The 17,865-nt window shown below is 35.7% G+C and overlaps 1 protein-coding gene across 1 annotated transcript in view; it reads right to left on the minus strand.

Annotated features, from left to right (window-relative positions):
* Window positions 1–3,708: 3,708 nt before the first annotated feature.
* Window positions 3,709–17,865, minus strand: part of LOC134803748 (26S proteasome non-ATPase regulatory subunit 13) — a 28,670-nt gene continuing 14,513 nt past the window's right edge. Inside the window, exons 8-9 of the mRNA XM_063776583.1 lie at window positions 5,210–5,485; window positions 3,709–3,820 (exon numbers count right to left, since the gene is read on the minus strand). Of these exons, the coding sequence (XP_063632653.1) occupies window positions 5,333–5,485 (153 nt within the window). The 3' untranslated portion in view covers window positions 3,709–3,820; window positions 5,210–5,332. The remainder of the gene's footprint in view (window positions 3,821–5,209; window positions 5,486–17,865) is intronic.

Here is a 17,865-nt window from a genome sequence, read left to right on the forward strand (position 1 = left end):
TACGTCGTTTCAGCGGTACCTAGGACGTCCATTCGGGCGTCTCCCATTTTGTTGTCCCAAGTACCTGCGCTCTCTTCACGGCACGATCCTCTCCCATTCTCTCTAAGTGTCCGAGCCACGACTGAATTTAGCCGCTTTTGTCTCTCAATATTTCGCCACTATATCGGACCACATCCTTATTTCTATGGCAACAAAATTATATTACGATATTTGGCTGACTGCTGACTGTACATTTGCTTATTTTTATCAGGTCGCTCAATAATATCTGAACATGCACTTTAATGTACCTACATAACTTACTATCAACTTTGTATTTTTGGCCCATCTCAGCATTCTTAGCCCGTTCCCCGGACGAATGGCAATGTTTGCCGAAGCCGTGAAAGTCAATCTGAATAATATAACTCAAAAATAAATTTAAAACAACAAAATACAAATTGAAAATAATAATATAGTAATTACTTTGATTGATAAGAATGATAAGTCATATATAGTAACAGCACCAGTCATGGGACATTTAAGAGGAAATTTGGAGTATTTATGATATTTCCCTTGTACATGTAAATGGTCTACCGCTTAGCGTGTTAAAAGATGAAAGTCCTATCCGCCTTTCATGTTTTAGGCGTGTTGTATCAAAGATACTGCAATGAGTTTCCACATAATTAACAAATTAAAACTATGCTTTTTTTCTCCAGTCATGGACACCAAAGCTCCAGTAATGGGCCCCCGGTAATGGACGTGGATCCAGTAATGGGCCCCCTATAATGGACATTGCTCTATCAGTATAAAATATTGAAATGGGGAATAAGTTATGGCAAAAAAATAAATTTTTGGTATAAAGCTTTTATCGCTGAATGTATTTTTCTTTCCACAGCCAATTATTATTGTATTAGATTCATCGAGACAATTCTAATATACCCAAACACAATTAGTTAGGGTTTATTGCGATTAAGTTCCCATGGCCACCTCCTGTCTCCATCATCAGATCAAGTCCATGTTATCATAATGTTGCATTATCATCCGATTTGCATACTTAATTACGTACTTACACAAAATTTCAACTGAATCGGAAATCGAAAAGTGGGTCAAATTCAGCTACCAAGATTTGACCCACACTAACTAACAAGGCAAGTTAAATAAAAGTTTGTAAAAACGATATTAATTTATCCTAAGTCCGAGAATACCTCCTGGTTGACATATTTCGTAACTACATTTTACTTCTGTATTGTTTAAAACATGAAATTATGGCATGGCAAGCATCATTATGTCAATTGTCCCATCATAGGAGGTATGCAGTTTTACAGCTCCTATAATGGGATTGGGCCAAATACCACTATTTTTTTACATCTGTGGAGTCACAACATAGTGTGTTGTATACCTTATCTCATGGTAAATGCAATTAACAAAACACATTGTAGTTTTCATCAAGTATTAATTAATTAAAATTTAATAAATTAACTCACCTCTCTTAGCGAAGTTGTTAAGAATTTTTAGTGATATTTTTTTTCAGTGGCACGACAACTTTTGGGTTGACGCACATTTCTTAAAAAATAACCGAATTTAATAAAAATTCAAACATAATCAGCTCTAGGACTCTTATTTATGATAGAAATATATCCAGTGTTTATAAACTACTTTTATATACTTATTTTAGAGGAATTGTGTTTTTTTGTCCCATTACTGGTTCCGTGTCCATTATAGGGTATACTACTATATGACATAAATCACTCGTATGGGCTATATAGACTAAGGTTGAGGTTGACAGCACTTTTTATTTTACTTCGTATAAAAAAACTCAGAAATACCTGTATACCAACATGACAAACATAATTTAGTTTACTTTAACTTACGGATTATTTGGTCTAATCTGTAGCACCGTCAAACGAAAGCAACCGAGAGTTGCCGAGAAATGGCCGATGTCGTAAAATGAAGATTGTTATGAAAAATTTTTCCTTACCTATTGTAAATTAAATACGCATCGGAAGCGATAGTTTTTATGCTCTAGTTCTATTCCCATATGTAGATACTTGATTTGAACAGGTTTTTCTTATCATACGTGCGTCGTATTCGAGAAACGTGTCCAAAACTTTTTTAGAAATTTGTAAGGCGCCATCTCGCTTCTTCCCTCGTTTTTTATCCCGTTCTGGTTTTTCAATTTTATATATATGATACTTATACCAGCTTATACCTAAATAATTATGTCAAACTTTAGTGTTTTAAGTCATGAATTATAAATCTAAGTTTTGCTTATAGTCAAAGTAAATTATTACTTTTAGTCTTGTATCCTTATAATTAGTAGTAGTAGTAGTAAAACACTTTATTGTACAAAAATCAAAACAAAACAGGAAAAATAACATTCGTCATTTTTTTTTTTTTACATACAATATATATACAGTGGTACTACTAAACGAAATTAATAACTAGCTTAAATCTAAAATAGGCCCTTGAGGCATTGTACCAAGGATGCTGGCGGCATTTCCTCGCTGTATCGCAATGCTGATACGTTGTGCGAGGTAGCCGCCAGCTCTTCGGTCACCAGTTACGTCAACCAGACGCTTCGCGATTTCTGCGAACAACTTATGCGCGCCACATTCGTCATTAGTACAAAGGCGAACATATCCCTTTAAGGGATCTCTTCCAGTTAACCTTTGAGCAATTAAATTAGACTGCACTTTCGGCAAATGCTATGCTGGGATGCTAGTGCCAGCCATAAAATTCCAAATTGGACACCATTCGCAGGCTTGACAAGTAGAACCTATATTGGCCCTTCGGTTTGCCAACCCCATTGGCTTATTAAATGGTTATTAACACGCTTTTATTAGGTCGACCTGTATGTAACTAACTATGTAATGGAATCTAAGGTAACAAATTTAACCATCTTCCAAGGATCGTAGCGTCATGAAAATTGGCAGCTGTATGTAGTTCTGATGACAATACAATAGTATGGTACTGTCGAACTGATCTGATGATGGAGCCGGAAGATATGAACTGGAACTTCATGATGGAACATCGTATCATAGCTGTGTTTGGATTTGTTAGAAAAGTATGGTAATGAACTTTGACCACGATTAGGTTTCAAGCGTGTTTTTCTAGTGTTTTTTAAATTAACACGCTTTTATTTTAGTATTTAGGATGTAAAAACAATTCAATTTCTTTCTCCAATGTGTATTGCGTCTCACCACAGAATAAGTAATACTATTACCGGACAGAAATGAGACTTCCTAGAAAAAAAAAAACCGAAATTTGACAGCGATTCAGGGTCGAATCATGATATCCCTTTCTAACTTATGGCACTATCCCTTTCGACTATTTAGGGTTGTCAAAATTCATGTAATTATCTTTTCTGTGGTTGTGCAGGCAAAGGGACGTCAAGTTGTGTCAACCCTAATAATTGCTCGGAGCAATGCTGAGCCGAACGGAGCCGAGTTTGCCCGAAGTCAGGAGTGTCTCCCCACTGTCTCACATTTTGCTTCAATAAGAGAGTGAGACGCACTGACATTGGACGGGTGGAATACCACCCTTAGGGTCACTTGCACCACCTCATTAACCCGGAGTTTACTGGTTAAACCTGGATTTACCATGGTTACCAGTACAATTTGACACGGGGTTAACGGTTTCATCAGTTAACCCCAGGTTAGTGGGATGGTGCAAGTGGCGTTTAGTCGCCTAAACGTATGAAGTTATGAATAAATAAATAAAAACACAGGTGTTTTATGTTGTTTTATTATTTTTATAGCAACATGCCATTTAATTGGGTTTAATACAAATACATTAATCTATGGGTAATATTAATAGCGGGAATTTTTGAACACCAGCTGTTAATCTGGAACAATAGAATGATATTAAATACATATTTGTGTTTATTTAAAATTTATACAAATCACATAAAAAAACCGGACAAGTGCGAGTCGGACTCGCCCACCGAGGGTTCCGTACTTTTTAGTATTTGTTGTTATAGCGGCAACAGAGATACATCATCTGTGAAAATTTCAACTGCCTAGCTATCACGGTTCATGAGATACAGCCTGATGACAGACGGACGGACGGACGGACAGCGGAGTCTTAGTAATAGAGTTCCGTTTTACCTTTTGGGTACGGAACCCTAATAAAAAGGTGGATTATTTATATATTAATGTTATATACATTTTTTAGGCTATAGGTAGGAGGTATTCAAAATTATTTTGACATGGTCTTATTTTCGAGTAGCTAGATCAGTGCCCCAAACGCGTTAGTTCCGCGTAGCATTATTCCCGATCGCATTTTTCCCCACTCGCGTTAGTTCCGCGTAGTATTATTTCCGGTCGCATTTTTCCCCACTAGAGTTTGTTTTTCAAAAAACATTTATTTCACCACTTAGCTAGACGCGGGGCTCCTATTTCTGGGCGGTTTGCCCTTCGGGCATCTGAAGCTACCTAACGAACCTAACCTACTTAACCTATTAATTTAGTGCGGCGGTTGGCAACCTGCGGCCCGCGGGCCGCATGCGGCTCGTGAAACTGTCACTTGCGGCCTGCGAGCCTCTCTGGCTATGTAATATTGAGAAACGACAATGTCTGATAAAGTCATAAATATTAACAAAGTGCGGCCCGCGTCAACTTACTCATCGTTAACTACGCTACTAAAACTACGCAAAAAAAGGTTGCCGACCGCTGATTTAGTGTGACGTCCATGAAAATATTACACTTTGGGGAAAAAAGTGTAGATAGGTTAGGTTCGTTAGGTAGCTTCAGATGCCCGAAGGGCAAACCGCCCAGAAATAGGAGCCCCGCTTAAAAATGCGACCGGGAATAATGCTACGCGGAACTAACGCGAGTGGGGAAAAATGCGATCGGGAATAATGCTACGCGGAACTAACGCGAGTGGGGAAAAATGCGATCGGGAATAATGCTACGCGGAACTAAAGCGTTTGGTGCACTGATATACTGTTATTTTCTTAACAATAAAGTCGCGTCAAGATCATTTTGAACACCTGGTCCGCTTAGAGTCTGACCAGCGAGTCGTGTCACAAGTTATTTAAAAAAATCTATCAAAGAAGCTGTCATTTAATTTCATAGTAATTTTATTGCCAGGTGCGGTTTGTACTGAAATTCCCGCGTTGTTTTCGTGACACGACTCACCGGTCGGACTCTAGCAACTTCTGCTGCTGACTAAAGTACACAGAGGGTGATCTAGAGTCAGCCTGTCGGTCTGTGGGCCGGGGTGAGTATCTCACCTAGAGCGTGAGCAGGTCGGGCTGCGCGCCGAGCAGGTCGGAGGCGGCGCGGGCGGCGGCGCGCCACGTGTCGAGGCGCGCCGCCAGCGCGGCGGCCGCACAGTAGACAGTAGTGTGTCTCACCTAGAGCGTGAGCAGGTCGGGCTGCGCGCCGAGCAGGTCGGAGGCGGCTCGGGCGGCGGCGCGCCACGTGTCGAGGCGCGCCGCCAGCGCGGCGGCCGCGGCGCGGGGCAGGGCACGAGGGCGGACCCACGTCACCGACACCGTCGAGCTCACCTGAGAGTAAAACACTTGTCATTAGGGGTCATCCATTAGTTACGCCACAGGAATTTATAGGTTTCTTGACCCCTCCCCCCTCCTTGTCACCCTTGATCACATTTGGCAAACCCCTCCCACCCTGGTGTGACGTCACATTTTTTCAACGAAGTCGGCATATGGCATTAAGAATTATTAATATTTCATCAAAATATTTTTGATAATAGAAATATTAGTAAATTTACGTCACCCTATTTTCTTCCCACGCACAGTGTTCGATTTCCCTCAAAAAATTTCCCTATGCTGTTAATTGCATAAATCAATCAAGGAATGCATTTGAAATGCAAGACTAGAACACCCAGAAGTCTATTTCAAATACTTTTTTTAATAAAAAATAAATTATATTTCATGACCTTGAAATCGAAAAACTACTAAATAAATTCTACAAAAGTATCTGATGAAGAAGTCGCTTTTTAATCAATGTAGTTCGATAAAGAAGCCTTTGGCGCATATTTTCTGGTTCTTAGTTTTGGAATTTACCCTCTGGTTACCGAGTTATTCATATAAATAGAGATTTTTTATTTCATTTTTTTCTCCTAAATAACTGAAAAGTGCGACTTGTGACTAGCACTGACAGATTGCTCTTAACTAGGTCAACCACTGGTAAAAAAATCACGTTACACTATCGCGGCGTTTGGGAGTTATCGAATTTAAAAATACAGTGTTAGGGTTGACCCTCAACTTGACCTTTAATTTTTAGTCAGAATTAATTCAAAATTTTCCTCTATTACAAAACTGTATATTGTTTAGACATACTCCAGGTACATAAATAAAAATATAGGAACACTGGATTGACGGGGGCAAAAGTGCACCAGTGCTAGTGAATAATTAAAAATCGACTAATCGTAAAAAACAATTTTATCCATCATTATCAAAATGGCTAAGTTTGAATACATTTAATTGTGTGCAAACCTCTTTCATTTATACTTATCACAAGTATTTTTTTTTTTTTTTTTTTTCCCTAGCCTACTTTGGTGTCCCACTGCTGGGCAAAGGCCTCCCCTCGTTTTTTCCACTCGACCCTGTCATCGGCATAAACAACACAAGTATAAACAACCGATATCTGACATTGACGGTGTCGAGTCACTTGTGATAGGGAACACCATTGCCGGAAAATGAACAGGAGAAAAACTATGATAGATCTCTTTCACCGTGCACTAGAATCATCAGATCCGTTCGTGTCTATGGCACACTACAGACAACGCCAAAAATCGTCCAGTAGGATTAGTCTACCAGAAGCAGTTCGTGAACTTCTGAAGCCGATTCATGAGGAAAACTTACAAGAGGCTGAAGTCGATGATGAAGATCTAGCTAATGATGGATTTTCGTTAATAGACGGTGATGAAAATCCATCCCATGTTGACGACTGCACGCTAGTTCTCGAAAATGAAAATGATTTGTATGAGCCACAAAATACATAAAATCTGAGACCAACTTGCGAAAAGAAACTATAACTTGACTTCTGAATTTCTTTCTTTCTTTTCTGAATTTAATGACTTTATTGTTTAACAAAGTGCACTGCACTTAAAAGTTTCTGCGTGGCCCAATGGTTGACTGGTAGAGAATGCCTTTTGGCAAGTCTGCCATTTGTAATTTCTTGTATTGTGCAATAAAGGTTAAATGAATAAATATAAATAAAGTTTCTTATGTTGTTCCTTAATTTTATTTAATCAGATTTTTTAATTACTCCGACCTTTCATATTTGTTTGACCTTTAAGTAACAACCCTAAAAAGTATAATTTGACCTTTATACGTAACTCCCAAACGCCGCGATAGTGGAACGTGATTTTTTTACCAGTGGTAGACCTAGTTAAGAGCCATCTTTCAGTGCTAGTTACAAGTCGCACTTTTGAGTTTTTCAGGAGAAAAAAAATGAAATAAAAAATCTGTATTTATATGAATAACTCGGTAAGCAGAGGGTAAATTCCAAAACTAAGAACTAGAAAATATGCGCCAAAGGCTTCTTTATCAAACTACATTGATTAAAAAGCGACTTCTTCATCAGATACTTTTGTAGAATTTATTTAGTAATTTTTCGATGTCAAGCTCATGAAATATAATTAATTTTTTATAAAAAAAAGTATTTGAAATAGACTTCTGGGTGTTCTAGTCTTGCATTTCAAATGCATTCCTTGATTGATTTATGCAATTAACAGCATAGGGAAATTTTTTGAGGGAAATCGAACACTGTGCCACGGGACGGGAAGAAAATCTCACTTCCTGGCCAAGGTAAGACGTAAAACTTTACACAAACCACGGGCGGTAATTCGTAGATCCCCAGACCGCATCACCTGCAAACACCTGCGATCTGGAGCATTTACGAATTTACCTCCCTAGGTATGTAATGTACTATTACAGTACATAGACATGGTGCTACTTTACCGCCCTAGGGCGGAATTAAGGACAATACGTGCCTATGTCAAAAATTTAAAGAGCCATATGTACTGTAAAACGTTGTACAATACACGTGCGAAAAGGTAATTCGCAACTCGTGCCGATTTAAGACACTGTCTTCGGTCGTGTTTCAATTTGTCACCACTCGTTGCGAATTTTAGGAAAAAAAAATAAACGAATAAAATTCCAAAAACTTGTTATTTAACTGTACAGCGAAAAAAATAATTTAAATATATTTTCGGTTACTAATGAAATAAAACTGACGTCATAAAGTTTGTGACTCCTCCCTTCCCCTTGTCACAACATGTCACATTTTTTTACCCCCTTCCCGCCCCCTAAATGTGTCATGTAATTAATGGATGACCCCTAATACACACTTGAAGGTTCCGTCACACAGGCGCGTTTTCCGGGCGGGGCATGAGCGTGTTATATGTAAAAGCAGCGCCCGGAAAACGCGCCTGGGTGGATTTCATTACAAAAAATTTCACCATACAAAAAAATATTTTTTTTTAATGTTTAATTTAACACGATTCTAGCTGGGTAAAGTAATAGGGGGCTGTATATTGAGGATATTTATGGAATTTATACAATCATTTGTGGCTTATATTTGAAGTTATCGCTTTCGGAAAATAAAAACGCAAGATGGTGATGACAATCATGGTATGGTAATGACTCTTTTATAGAGGGTAATGACACTGCATGTACGGTAATGACGATTTGGGAACTAATTTATATATGTATTAAAAACGTATTAAAAAAACAAAAACTTTTTTGAATTGTAAGGCTTTAGAACTTCAATAAACATTACAAATAACATGTTTTTGAAGATAAGACTAGCTACATAAATTATTTTTAGAAAATTATAAAAAATACATTTTATTCATATAAATAAATATATAACAAGTATTTTTATTGTATAATTTTAAATAATTTATATTCCGAAATAGGCAATTTATGTATTCATTTTTTTTTTTGGGTTTTTTCAATGTTAAATCATATTAACAATATTGTACTCTTATTATCAGTTTAAACCCGCATCTTCTTTTATCTACTGCATAACTTGGTATTTATATCATATTATAAAATTGCTGGCTTACCAGTGAGCTTAATTTTTATGATATATTACTTTTTTTGATAATTTGATTCATTGCATAAGTTTGTATTTTTGTTGTTTTATAAATTAACTTTAAACATAGCTATAATGATTTAAATCCATATATATGTTGTTTAATAGCTAAACATTAATATATAATCAGTGTTTTATAAGTTGCAAGAGGGTGGATTTCAAAATCCAGCGAAAACTTATGGTTCGGTCTTTATAAAAAAAACTAGTAGGTTGTGCGAGTTGCAACTTTTTTATATGTTTTTAAGAACTATTATCTTCATGTTCCTTCAATTACCATCTCCAATAACTTAATAGTTTTTTTTATATAAAATGTTTTATGTGTCTAAAATCATCACCGTCGACCGAAAAAATCTGAACCTTTTTGTTTGCAGTGAAAATTATAGCATACCTATCGTACGATTGCGATTTTTCTTTTACTTATATCTTTTCCATGTTGTTGTTTAACACATGAAAAAATATGCAATAATTCCTTCACCGAGAAAGTACATTTAAAAATATTTAAAATTTTGTCACGAATATTCGTCAACACCGTCATGGTAATGTCAATGTGAGCTTATCTCCGTGTATGAACAACGAAATACCGCTAAAGGTCCTTGCCCTATTTTTCACTTTAGTATAGAATGCCAAAAATGATTTCACTATAAAGTCACATCATTGAATCGTGAGAAATATTACGAACAAATTTGTAAAACGTAGTTTGTCACAACAGAGCATCATCACCGTTATGCTTTGGTTTAAAAAAGTTACAAATGATATATTAGAAATAATTACTGAAATGAATGGCAAACTACATGAAGTTTATTGTGTAGCATAGACATTAACTACTATTATTCGTATTCTAGAAATAAAAACAAGAAACTCTCAAATCGTCAACACCATACCCATCATCACCGGGAAAAAATGATGACCGGTGATGATTTCATGTGTATGGTGATGACGGTTCTCAGAAACTTTTCTAGTTATTTTGCTATAATTCATTATGAAATTAAGCTGTATGTTTGAAAAACGTTCTCTATGTCTTCTAACACTATATAATGTCTACCTTATAAATGTAGAAGAAGATATAACTATTTCTTTCACACTAGAGGATGCTTAGTTTTTAATTAACATTTTGACTGAAGTAGGCAAAATTTAGGTCATTTAGAACTTAGAACATACAAATGTTTTTTTTTTTATAATCTAATAATGTAAATAGAGTCTGTAATTGCATGTTAGTCGTGTTAAAACAAAGTATTTAAACAAGCAACATATATTAAGTTTTAAGCGACCATAGGCTACGGTACTGGCTCACTATCGTGATGGCTTTATGTTTTTTGATAATATTATATTAATTGATGTATATAATTACAGCAATTAATAATTATACCATTGGGTAGTCACCGGACCCAATACCTAACATTTTGTAACTTATGACATGCATTACAAGTAGGGGTCTTGCAACTTATAAAACACTGATTATATATTAATGTTTAGCTATTAAACTACATATATATGGATTTAAATCATTATAGCTATTTTTAAAGTTAATTAATAAAACAACAAAAATACAAACTTGTGCAATGGATCAAACTATCAACAAAAAGTAATATATCATAAAAATTAAGCTCATTGGTAAGCCAGTATGACAATACCAAGTTATGCAGTAGATAAAAGAAGATGCGGGTTTAAACTGATAATAAGAGTACAATATTGTTAATATGATTTAACATTGAAAAAACCCAAAAAAATAAATGAATACATAAATTGCCTATTTCGGAACATAAATTATTTAAAATTATACAATAAAAATACTTGTTATGTATATATTTATTTATATGAATAAAATGTATTTTTTATAATTTTCTAAAAATAATTTATGTAGCTAGTCTTATGTTCAAAAACATGTTATTTGTAATGTTTATTAAAGTTCTAAAGTCTTACAATTAAAAAAATTTTTTGTTTTTTTAATACGTTTTTAATACATATGTATAGTGTTGAGTCGCTCACTCGTGAGGCACCTCATTTGTACCACTCATTTTGTTAATTTGTCGCAGTACTTCATACCGCAAAAATGTCTTACATCACTCCTCTATTCATTTTACTCATTTACTCGCGCGCATCACAAACACCTCTTGCCACACAAATCATTCACACACTTCAAATTTAAAAAAACTCTTATCCTTTCAATTTCACTCGCGACCTTCAAAACTCATACGCTCCTCATAACCTCGCAAGAGAGTCCCTGGATCGCGCGAGGCGCTCGAGGTGCTCGCCCGCTCGCCGACACTCAAAACTCAAATGAAGAAACGAGTAATGGACGTAATGGTCAACTGCCGAACTACAAACCTTATTGCAACGACAAAAGGTCCACCGAGAAAAGCATTGAGTTTGTACCACTCACCGCCTCTCTGTGACATGAACACCTCAATCCTTTCAAAATGAAACAATGAATTAGAAATACCCAAAGAGGGAGTGAGACAGACACGCGCCGTACTTCAATATCGCCTCGCGTCACCACCGAAAATACGTTAAAAATTAAACACGAAAGACAACAAGCGTAAGCGCTGCAAGCTTTCATACATCTTACGCCTTTTTCATCCTAACTTACGTGTCAAAATGGCGCGAGAAATCAGTCTCAAAACGAATTTCGACGTGTTGCTTCTCTGTCGCACTTGTAAATTCGTACGTAAGTGTGACAGGAAGGCAACATGACGAACTTGGTTCGCGGTACGCCCTCTGTATACCAGGCGGGCATTTACGAAGCTTGCTTAGAAACAGAAATCCCTTAAGTAACTTAAATATTATTGAAATATAATACGGTAGCGTACACAATTTATGATAATTTCAATAAGTTTCAAGTTTATTAAATAAAAAGTAAGTATAATTTTCATAGGTAAAATAAAAATGTAGATGTAAATTATACCGATTTGAATTTGCAATACTTTTTATTAACATTCTTTGTAAACAAACGACTTCGAACTGTCAAGTTATGATTATGACATATTTATATTTATTTTGTTCGTACTTCGTTCACTACCTAGTTAATTTTAGTTCTCTAATACCTAATACCTAGTGATAATTCTTATAATCATAACAAAATATGGACATAGTTTTTGCCAGTAAATATACCCGCGGATCTTCCTTGGTGCCTTTTGCATGAAAAAATGAAGTGTAAATGTAGCCGGTGCGGCAGGCGCGAATGGTGCTTTGTTTATTATCATATTGATGATATTACTGTTAAATTATCTGAGGTGGTAAGTTAGTCACTTCTATATAATAATGACTAGTGAAAATATTGAATTTGTTCTCCTTAGTTTGTTAAAAATGTGGTAGTTTTATGGTTAATAGGTACTTATGAAATATATCACTACATATTATAAAACAAAGTCCCCCGCCGCGTCTGTCTGTTTGTGGGTTTGTTTGTATGTTCGCGATAGACTTAAAAACTACTGGACGGATTTTCATGTGGTTTTCACCTATCAAAAGAGTGATTCTTGAGGAAGGTTTAGGTGTATAATTTGCTAACCCGTGCGAAGCCGGGGCGGGTCGCTAGTGATTATTATACTTAAAATTATATCAAGTAGCAAGGAGGAGATCTAAACAATCTAACAATAAAAAAGAGCTACATTAGAACAAGTTTCATAAAAGCAGCAAATTAAGTTAGGTACTTTATGTTCTTAGTTTGATTCTAAAATTATCTTTCTCCTAAAAGTTCTATTCTTAACCTCCAGAATTGCACTCCAATTAAATATTACTACTTATTTATTTATAAAGGAAGTGATGAATACATAAATATGTATATACATTAAATATTTTTGTCGCCGTTGGAGTTAATGGAATAGTCGACGCTGAATATATGCTAGTACCTCACCTCATTTGAAGTAAGACATTGTAACACCTCATTTTAGAAAATGAGGTACTCATACAAACTCATTTTAAATTGATGTCCTACCCATCACTACATATGTAAATTAGTTCCCAAATCGTCATTACCGTACATGCAGTGTCATTACCGTCTATAAAAGAGTCATTACCATACCATGGTTGTCATCACCATCTTGCGTTTTTATTTTCCGAAAGCGATAACTTCAAATATAAGCCACAAATGATTGTATAAATACCATACATATCCTCAATACACAGCCCCCCATTACTTTACCCAGCTAGAATCGTGTTAAATTAAACATTTAAAAAAATTAATTTTTTGTATGGTGAAATTTTTTGTGCTGAAATCCACCCACGACCCCTACTTTTAATGCATGTCATAAATTACAAAATGTTAGGTATTGGGTCCGGTGACTACCCAATGGTATAATTATTAATTGCTGTAATTATATACATCAATTAAAATAATATTATCAAAAAACATAAGGCCATCACGATAGTGAGCCAGTACTGTAGCCTATGGTCGCTTAAAACTTAATATATGTTGCTTGTTTAAATACTTTGTTTTAACACGACTAACATGCAATTACAGACTCTTAAGTTGCACGATTTACATTATTAGATAATAAAAAATAAACATTTGTATGTTCTAAGTGACCTAAATTTTGCCTACTTCAGTCAAAATGTTATTTAAAAACTAACCATCCTCTAGTGTGAAAGAAATAGTCATATCTTCTTCTACATTTATAAGGTAGACATTATATAGTGTTAGAAGACATAGAGAACGTTTTTCAAACATACAGCTTAATTTCATAATGAATTATAGCAAAATAACTAGAAAAGTTTCTGAGAATCGTCATCACCATACACATGAAATCATCACCGGTCGTCATTTTTTCCCGGTGATGATGGGTATGGTGTTGACGATTTGAGAGTTTCTTGTTTTTATTTCTAGAATACGAATAATAGTAGTTAATGTCTATGCTACACAATAAACTTCATGTAGTTTGCCATTCATTTCAATAATTATTTCTAATATATCATTTGTAACTTTTTTAAACCAAAGCATAACGGTGATGATGCTCTGTTGTGACAAAGTACGTTTTACAAATTTGTTCGTAATATTTCTCACGATTCAATCATGTGACTTTATAGTGAAATCATTTTTGGCATTCTATATTAAAGTGAAAAATAGGGCAAGGACCTTTAGCGGTATTTCGTTGTTCATACACGGAGATAAGGGGCTATTCATAAATTACGTCATTTCAAATTAGGGGGGGAGGGGGGGTCTGGACATCGGATGACGGTAGCACGACGTAGGAGGAAACGGGGTCATTCGAAGCATGATTTTTGGATGATTTTAGGGGGGGGGGGGGGGGGTCCAAAATTGTCAAAAATCGATGACGTAATTTATGGACAGCCCCTAAGCTCACATTGACATTACCATGACGGTGTTGACGAATATTCATGGCAAAATTTTAAATATTTTTAAATGTACTTTCTCGGTGAAGGAATTATTGCATATTTTTTCATGTGTTAAACAACAACATGGAAAAGATATAAGTAAAAGAAAAATCGCAATCGTACGATAGGTATGCTATAATTTTCACTGCAAACAAAAAGGTTCAGATTTTTCCGGTAGACGGTGATGACTTTAGACACTAAGAAAATATACGGCGCATACCCTTTCCTGTATCCGACGCTCTTTATATATGGTATGGTAAACTATACATCCCTTGAAGCCCGAAGAAACATATACTTAATTAAATATTTTTTCCATATAATACGCGGTAAATTAACAAATTCCCAGCTGTTAGCACAAATACCGTTGCGCGTTCCCCGATTATCAACGAAGCAACTCCGTACTCGCCGCCGCGATCTGTTCGGCATCCCCCCGGCGCGCGCGCGCGCGCGCTAGCCTCCTCTCCACTGCACCACGCGTTGAAATTGATAAATGACATACTAGACAGCGACAAGCAGCTAGACATTTTCTTTTCCTCAGAGACTAAATTTTTAAGTGCATCATCTCGTTATTTGGAAAATATTGTAACCCCAAGCTCTATTGTAGAAACTGACAATTTAGTATAATTTTATTTCTTAATGTGAATATAATTTATAATATGAAATAATGATAATTTATTGAAATTTCGTTTGGATTATATAGTACTGTAATATTTGTTAATATAAAAATTAGTTCGTAATGTGACATACATACATAATTAGGATAAGTTAGTGTAATTTCATAATGACATAATTAATATAAAATGAGTATGTACCTATTTAATGACATAATTCGTAATGACTAATGAAACAGTGGATAGAATTGTATAAAATACTTATTAAAATGTATATTCACAACACTATTAGCACGTAAGGTTTATCTGTAAGTGCTGGTATGTATAAAAATAAACAAATAAACATAAAACATTTTATATAAAAAAAACTATTAAGTTATTGGAGATGGTAATTGAAGGAACATGAAGATAATAGTTCTTAAAAATATATAAAAAAGTTGCAACTCGCACAACCTACTAGTTTTTTTTATAAAGACCGAACCATAAGTTTTCGCAGGATTTTGAAATCCACCCGCCTGTGTCACGGAATCTTTACTAACCGAGAATGGTCATTACTAATATATAAAATTGAAAAACCAGAACGGGATAAAAAACGAGGGAAGATGCGAGATGCCGCCTTACAAATTTCTAAAAAAGTTTTTGACACGTTTCTCGAATACGACGCACGTATGATAAGAAAAACCTGTTCAAATCAATTATATACATATGGGAATAGAACTAGAGCATAAAAACTATCGCTTCCGATGCGTATTTAATTTACAATAAGGAAAATAAATTTTCATAACAATCTTCATTTTACGACATCGGCCATTTCTCGGCAACTCTCGGTTGCTTTCGTTTGGCGGTGCTACAGATTAGACCAAATAATCCGTAAGTTAAAGTAAACTAAATTATGTTTGTCATGTTGGTATACAGGTATTTCTGAGTTTTTTTACACGAAGTAAAATAAAAAGTGCTGTCAACCTCAACCTTAGTCTATAGAGCCCATACGAGTGATTTATGTCTTATATGACTTATCATTCTTATCAATCAAAGTAATTACTATATTATTATTATCAATTTGTATGTCGGAGAATGGCTGAAATGTGCCACCTATCGCCTTCAAGAGGCGTTTTGTCATGCAAACCTTGACAAATAGAGCAAACTAGGGTGTTACGTACACTTGAGTGGCGTTCGACGCAGTTCCGCCAAGACGTCATAGAGTGCGCTCTTAAAACAATTGAAGTCCAGAACAATTGAAGTTATGCTGTCAATCAATCTTCAGAAGGAGCACGATGAGAACGAACGGGAGAAGATGACGTCTGTGGCGGCTCCTGGGTCTAATCCACTGGTTTGCTTAAGATAAGAAACGTAACGCGTGCTGTGATTTGTAATGAGTCTTGTGCAGTAAAGATTGTGAGTTGAACATCGTATTTCATTGAAGGCCCTCGTCATCCACGATTGAAGGTTCTGATGTGCTGCCGATAGTATGATACGCCCACAATTCCCGACATCAGAAGTGTGGCCGAACACACGGAATTCGCTACGGAATTCCTCTTAGAAGCTCAAATTTGCCAAATGAAGGTGGACTGAAGGTCCCAAAAATCTACCCTGATTTTGAAAATCCCTGGCATTCCTTAATTCAAGAGTTTTAAAGGCCTTAGAAAATGAAGAAATCTCATGCTATCGCTGGTGGAAAATAAAGAAGTATCGTGATGGAAAATATTTGAAGTGAAATGACAGTTGACATATTTGATATTTTATAAATTGTGATCCAGTTTTTGCATTGCTTTTTATGTTATGTTGTGTGAAATTTTCGTGAATGTTGTTAATGTTGTAACTCTAAGTAATACGTTTACAGTCCTTTGCACCATGAAGAATGAAGATAGTTGCTGCGAGATCTCCCGTCTCGCACGGGTTGGAGCTGCGGTTGCAGAAACGTGGGTGCCTTAGTTTGTTTACAGAAGCTGAGAGGAGCTGCATATTTACTGGTTGCCAGACTGTCGCTGGAAGTTGGAAATCGCGTGAGTTGCGTCCATTGTTTTATGATTTGTAACTGTGTTGAGTGTACCTCACAAAGCCGGCGTGATGGGTTCTAGTTAGGAAAATATGAGAACAGATACCTACGAGATATCTACTCTAGCCTTTAATGGTCAGAATCAGAATGTATGTAAAAAAACTTTTGGTACGTGGACTTGTAATCTGCTGTTAAGACGATGTAAGGCTGTTTAACGATTTTCTGAGCACTATGGCATGTAATACCGTCACAACTTGAATAGCTTCTAGCAAAATGCACCTTAATTTTTTTGTGTGGAGTCGTACTATTTCAAATTGTGTCGTGGACCAAATAATATTATCGTGAGAAGCGTCACGAGTGGTTGATGCCATTATTCGATCACACTGTGAATATAAAATTCTCACCTTTAAGTATGATTTCTATTTTGCTAGCTTGTGCCTATGATGGTGGTAAGTATGTGCGTGATATTTTTTTGATATGAAAAGTAAACCGAGAACTTAGTGGTAAAGTTCATGACCGTTGACGGATAGTTCTGACTTAGTTTTAATCATGTGCAATTGTGCATTCCTTTGATTACTTAAAATGACTTCACATCCAAAATTAACTAGTCAAAACGAAACGTAAACGTAATGAGTGAAAATTGTGTTGAAGAACCTAAATGGTGATTATTTTAACCGCATCGAAACCGAAGGAATCCTTTTGTGGTCATTTTTGCAGTCAGATTTTAGAGTTTACAGTACCTACAGAACAATTTTAAATTTAGACCCGACATTTAATTTTTCAATAATTCTGTGATTCAGTGATATGTTGTTTGCGATGTGTATCTGTCAAAGGGCCATTATGATTATCAAATTGAATTTGATGAACAATGATAAAATAATTTGAA

This window comes from Cydia splendana, chromosome 27 (genome assembly GCF_910591565.1).
Source record: "Cydia splendana chromosome 27, ilCydSple1.2, whole genome shotgun sequence".
Taxonomy (NCBI): domain Eukaryota; kingdom Metazoa; phylum Arthropoda; class Insecta; order Lepidoptera; family Tortricidae; genus Cydia; species Cydia splendana.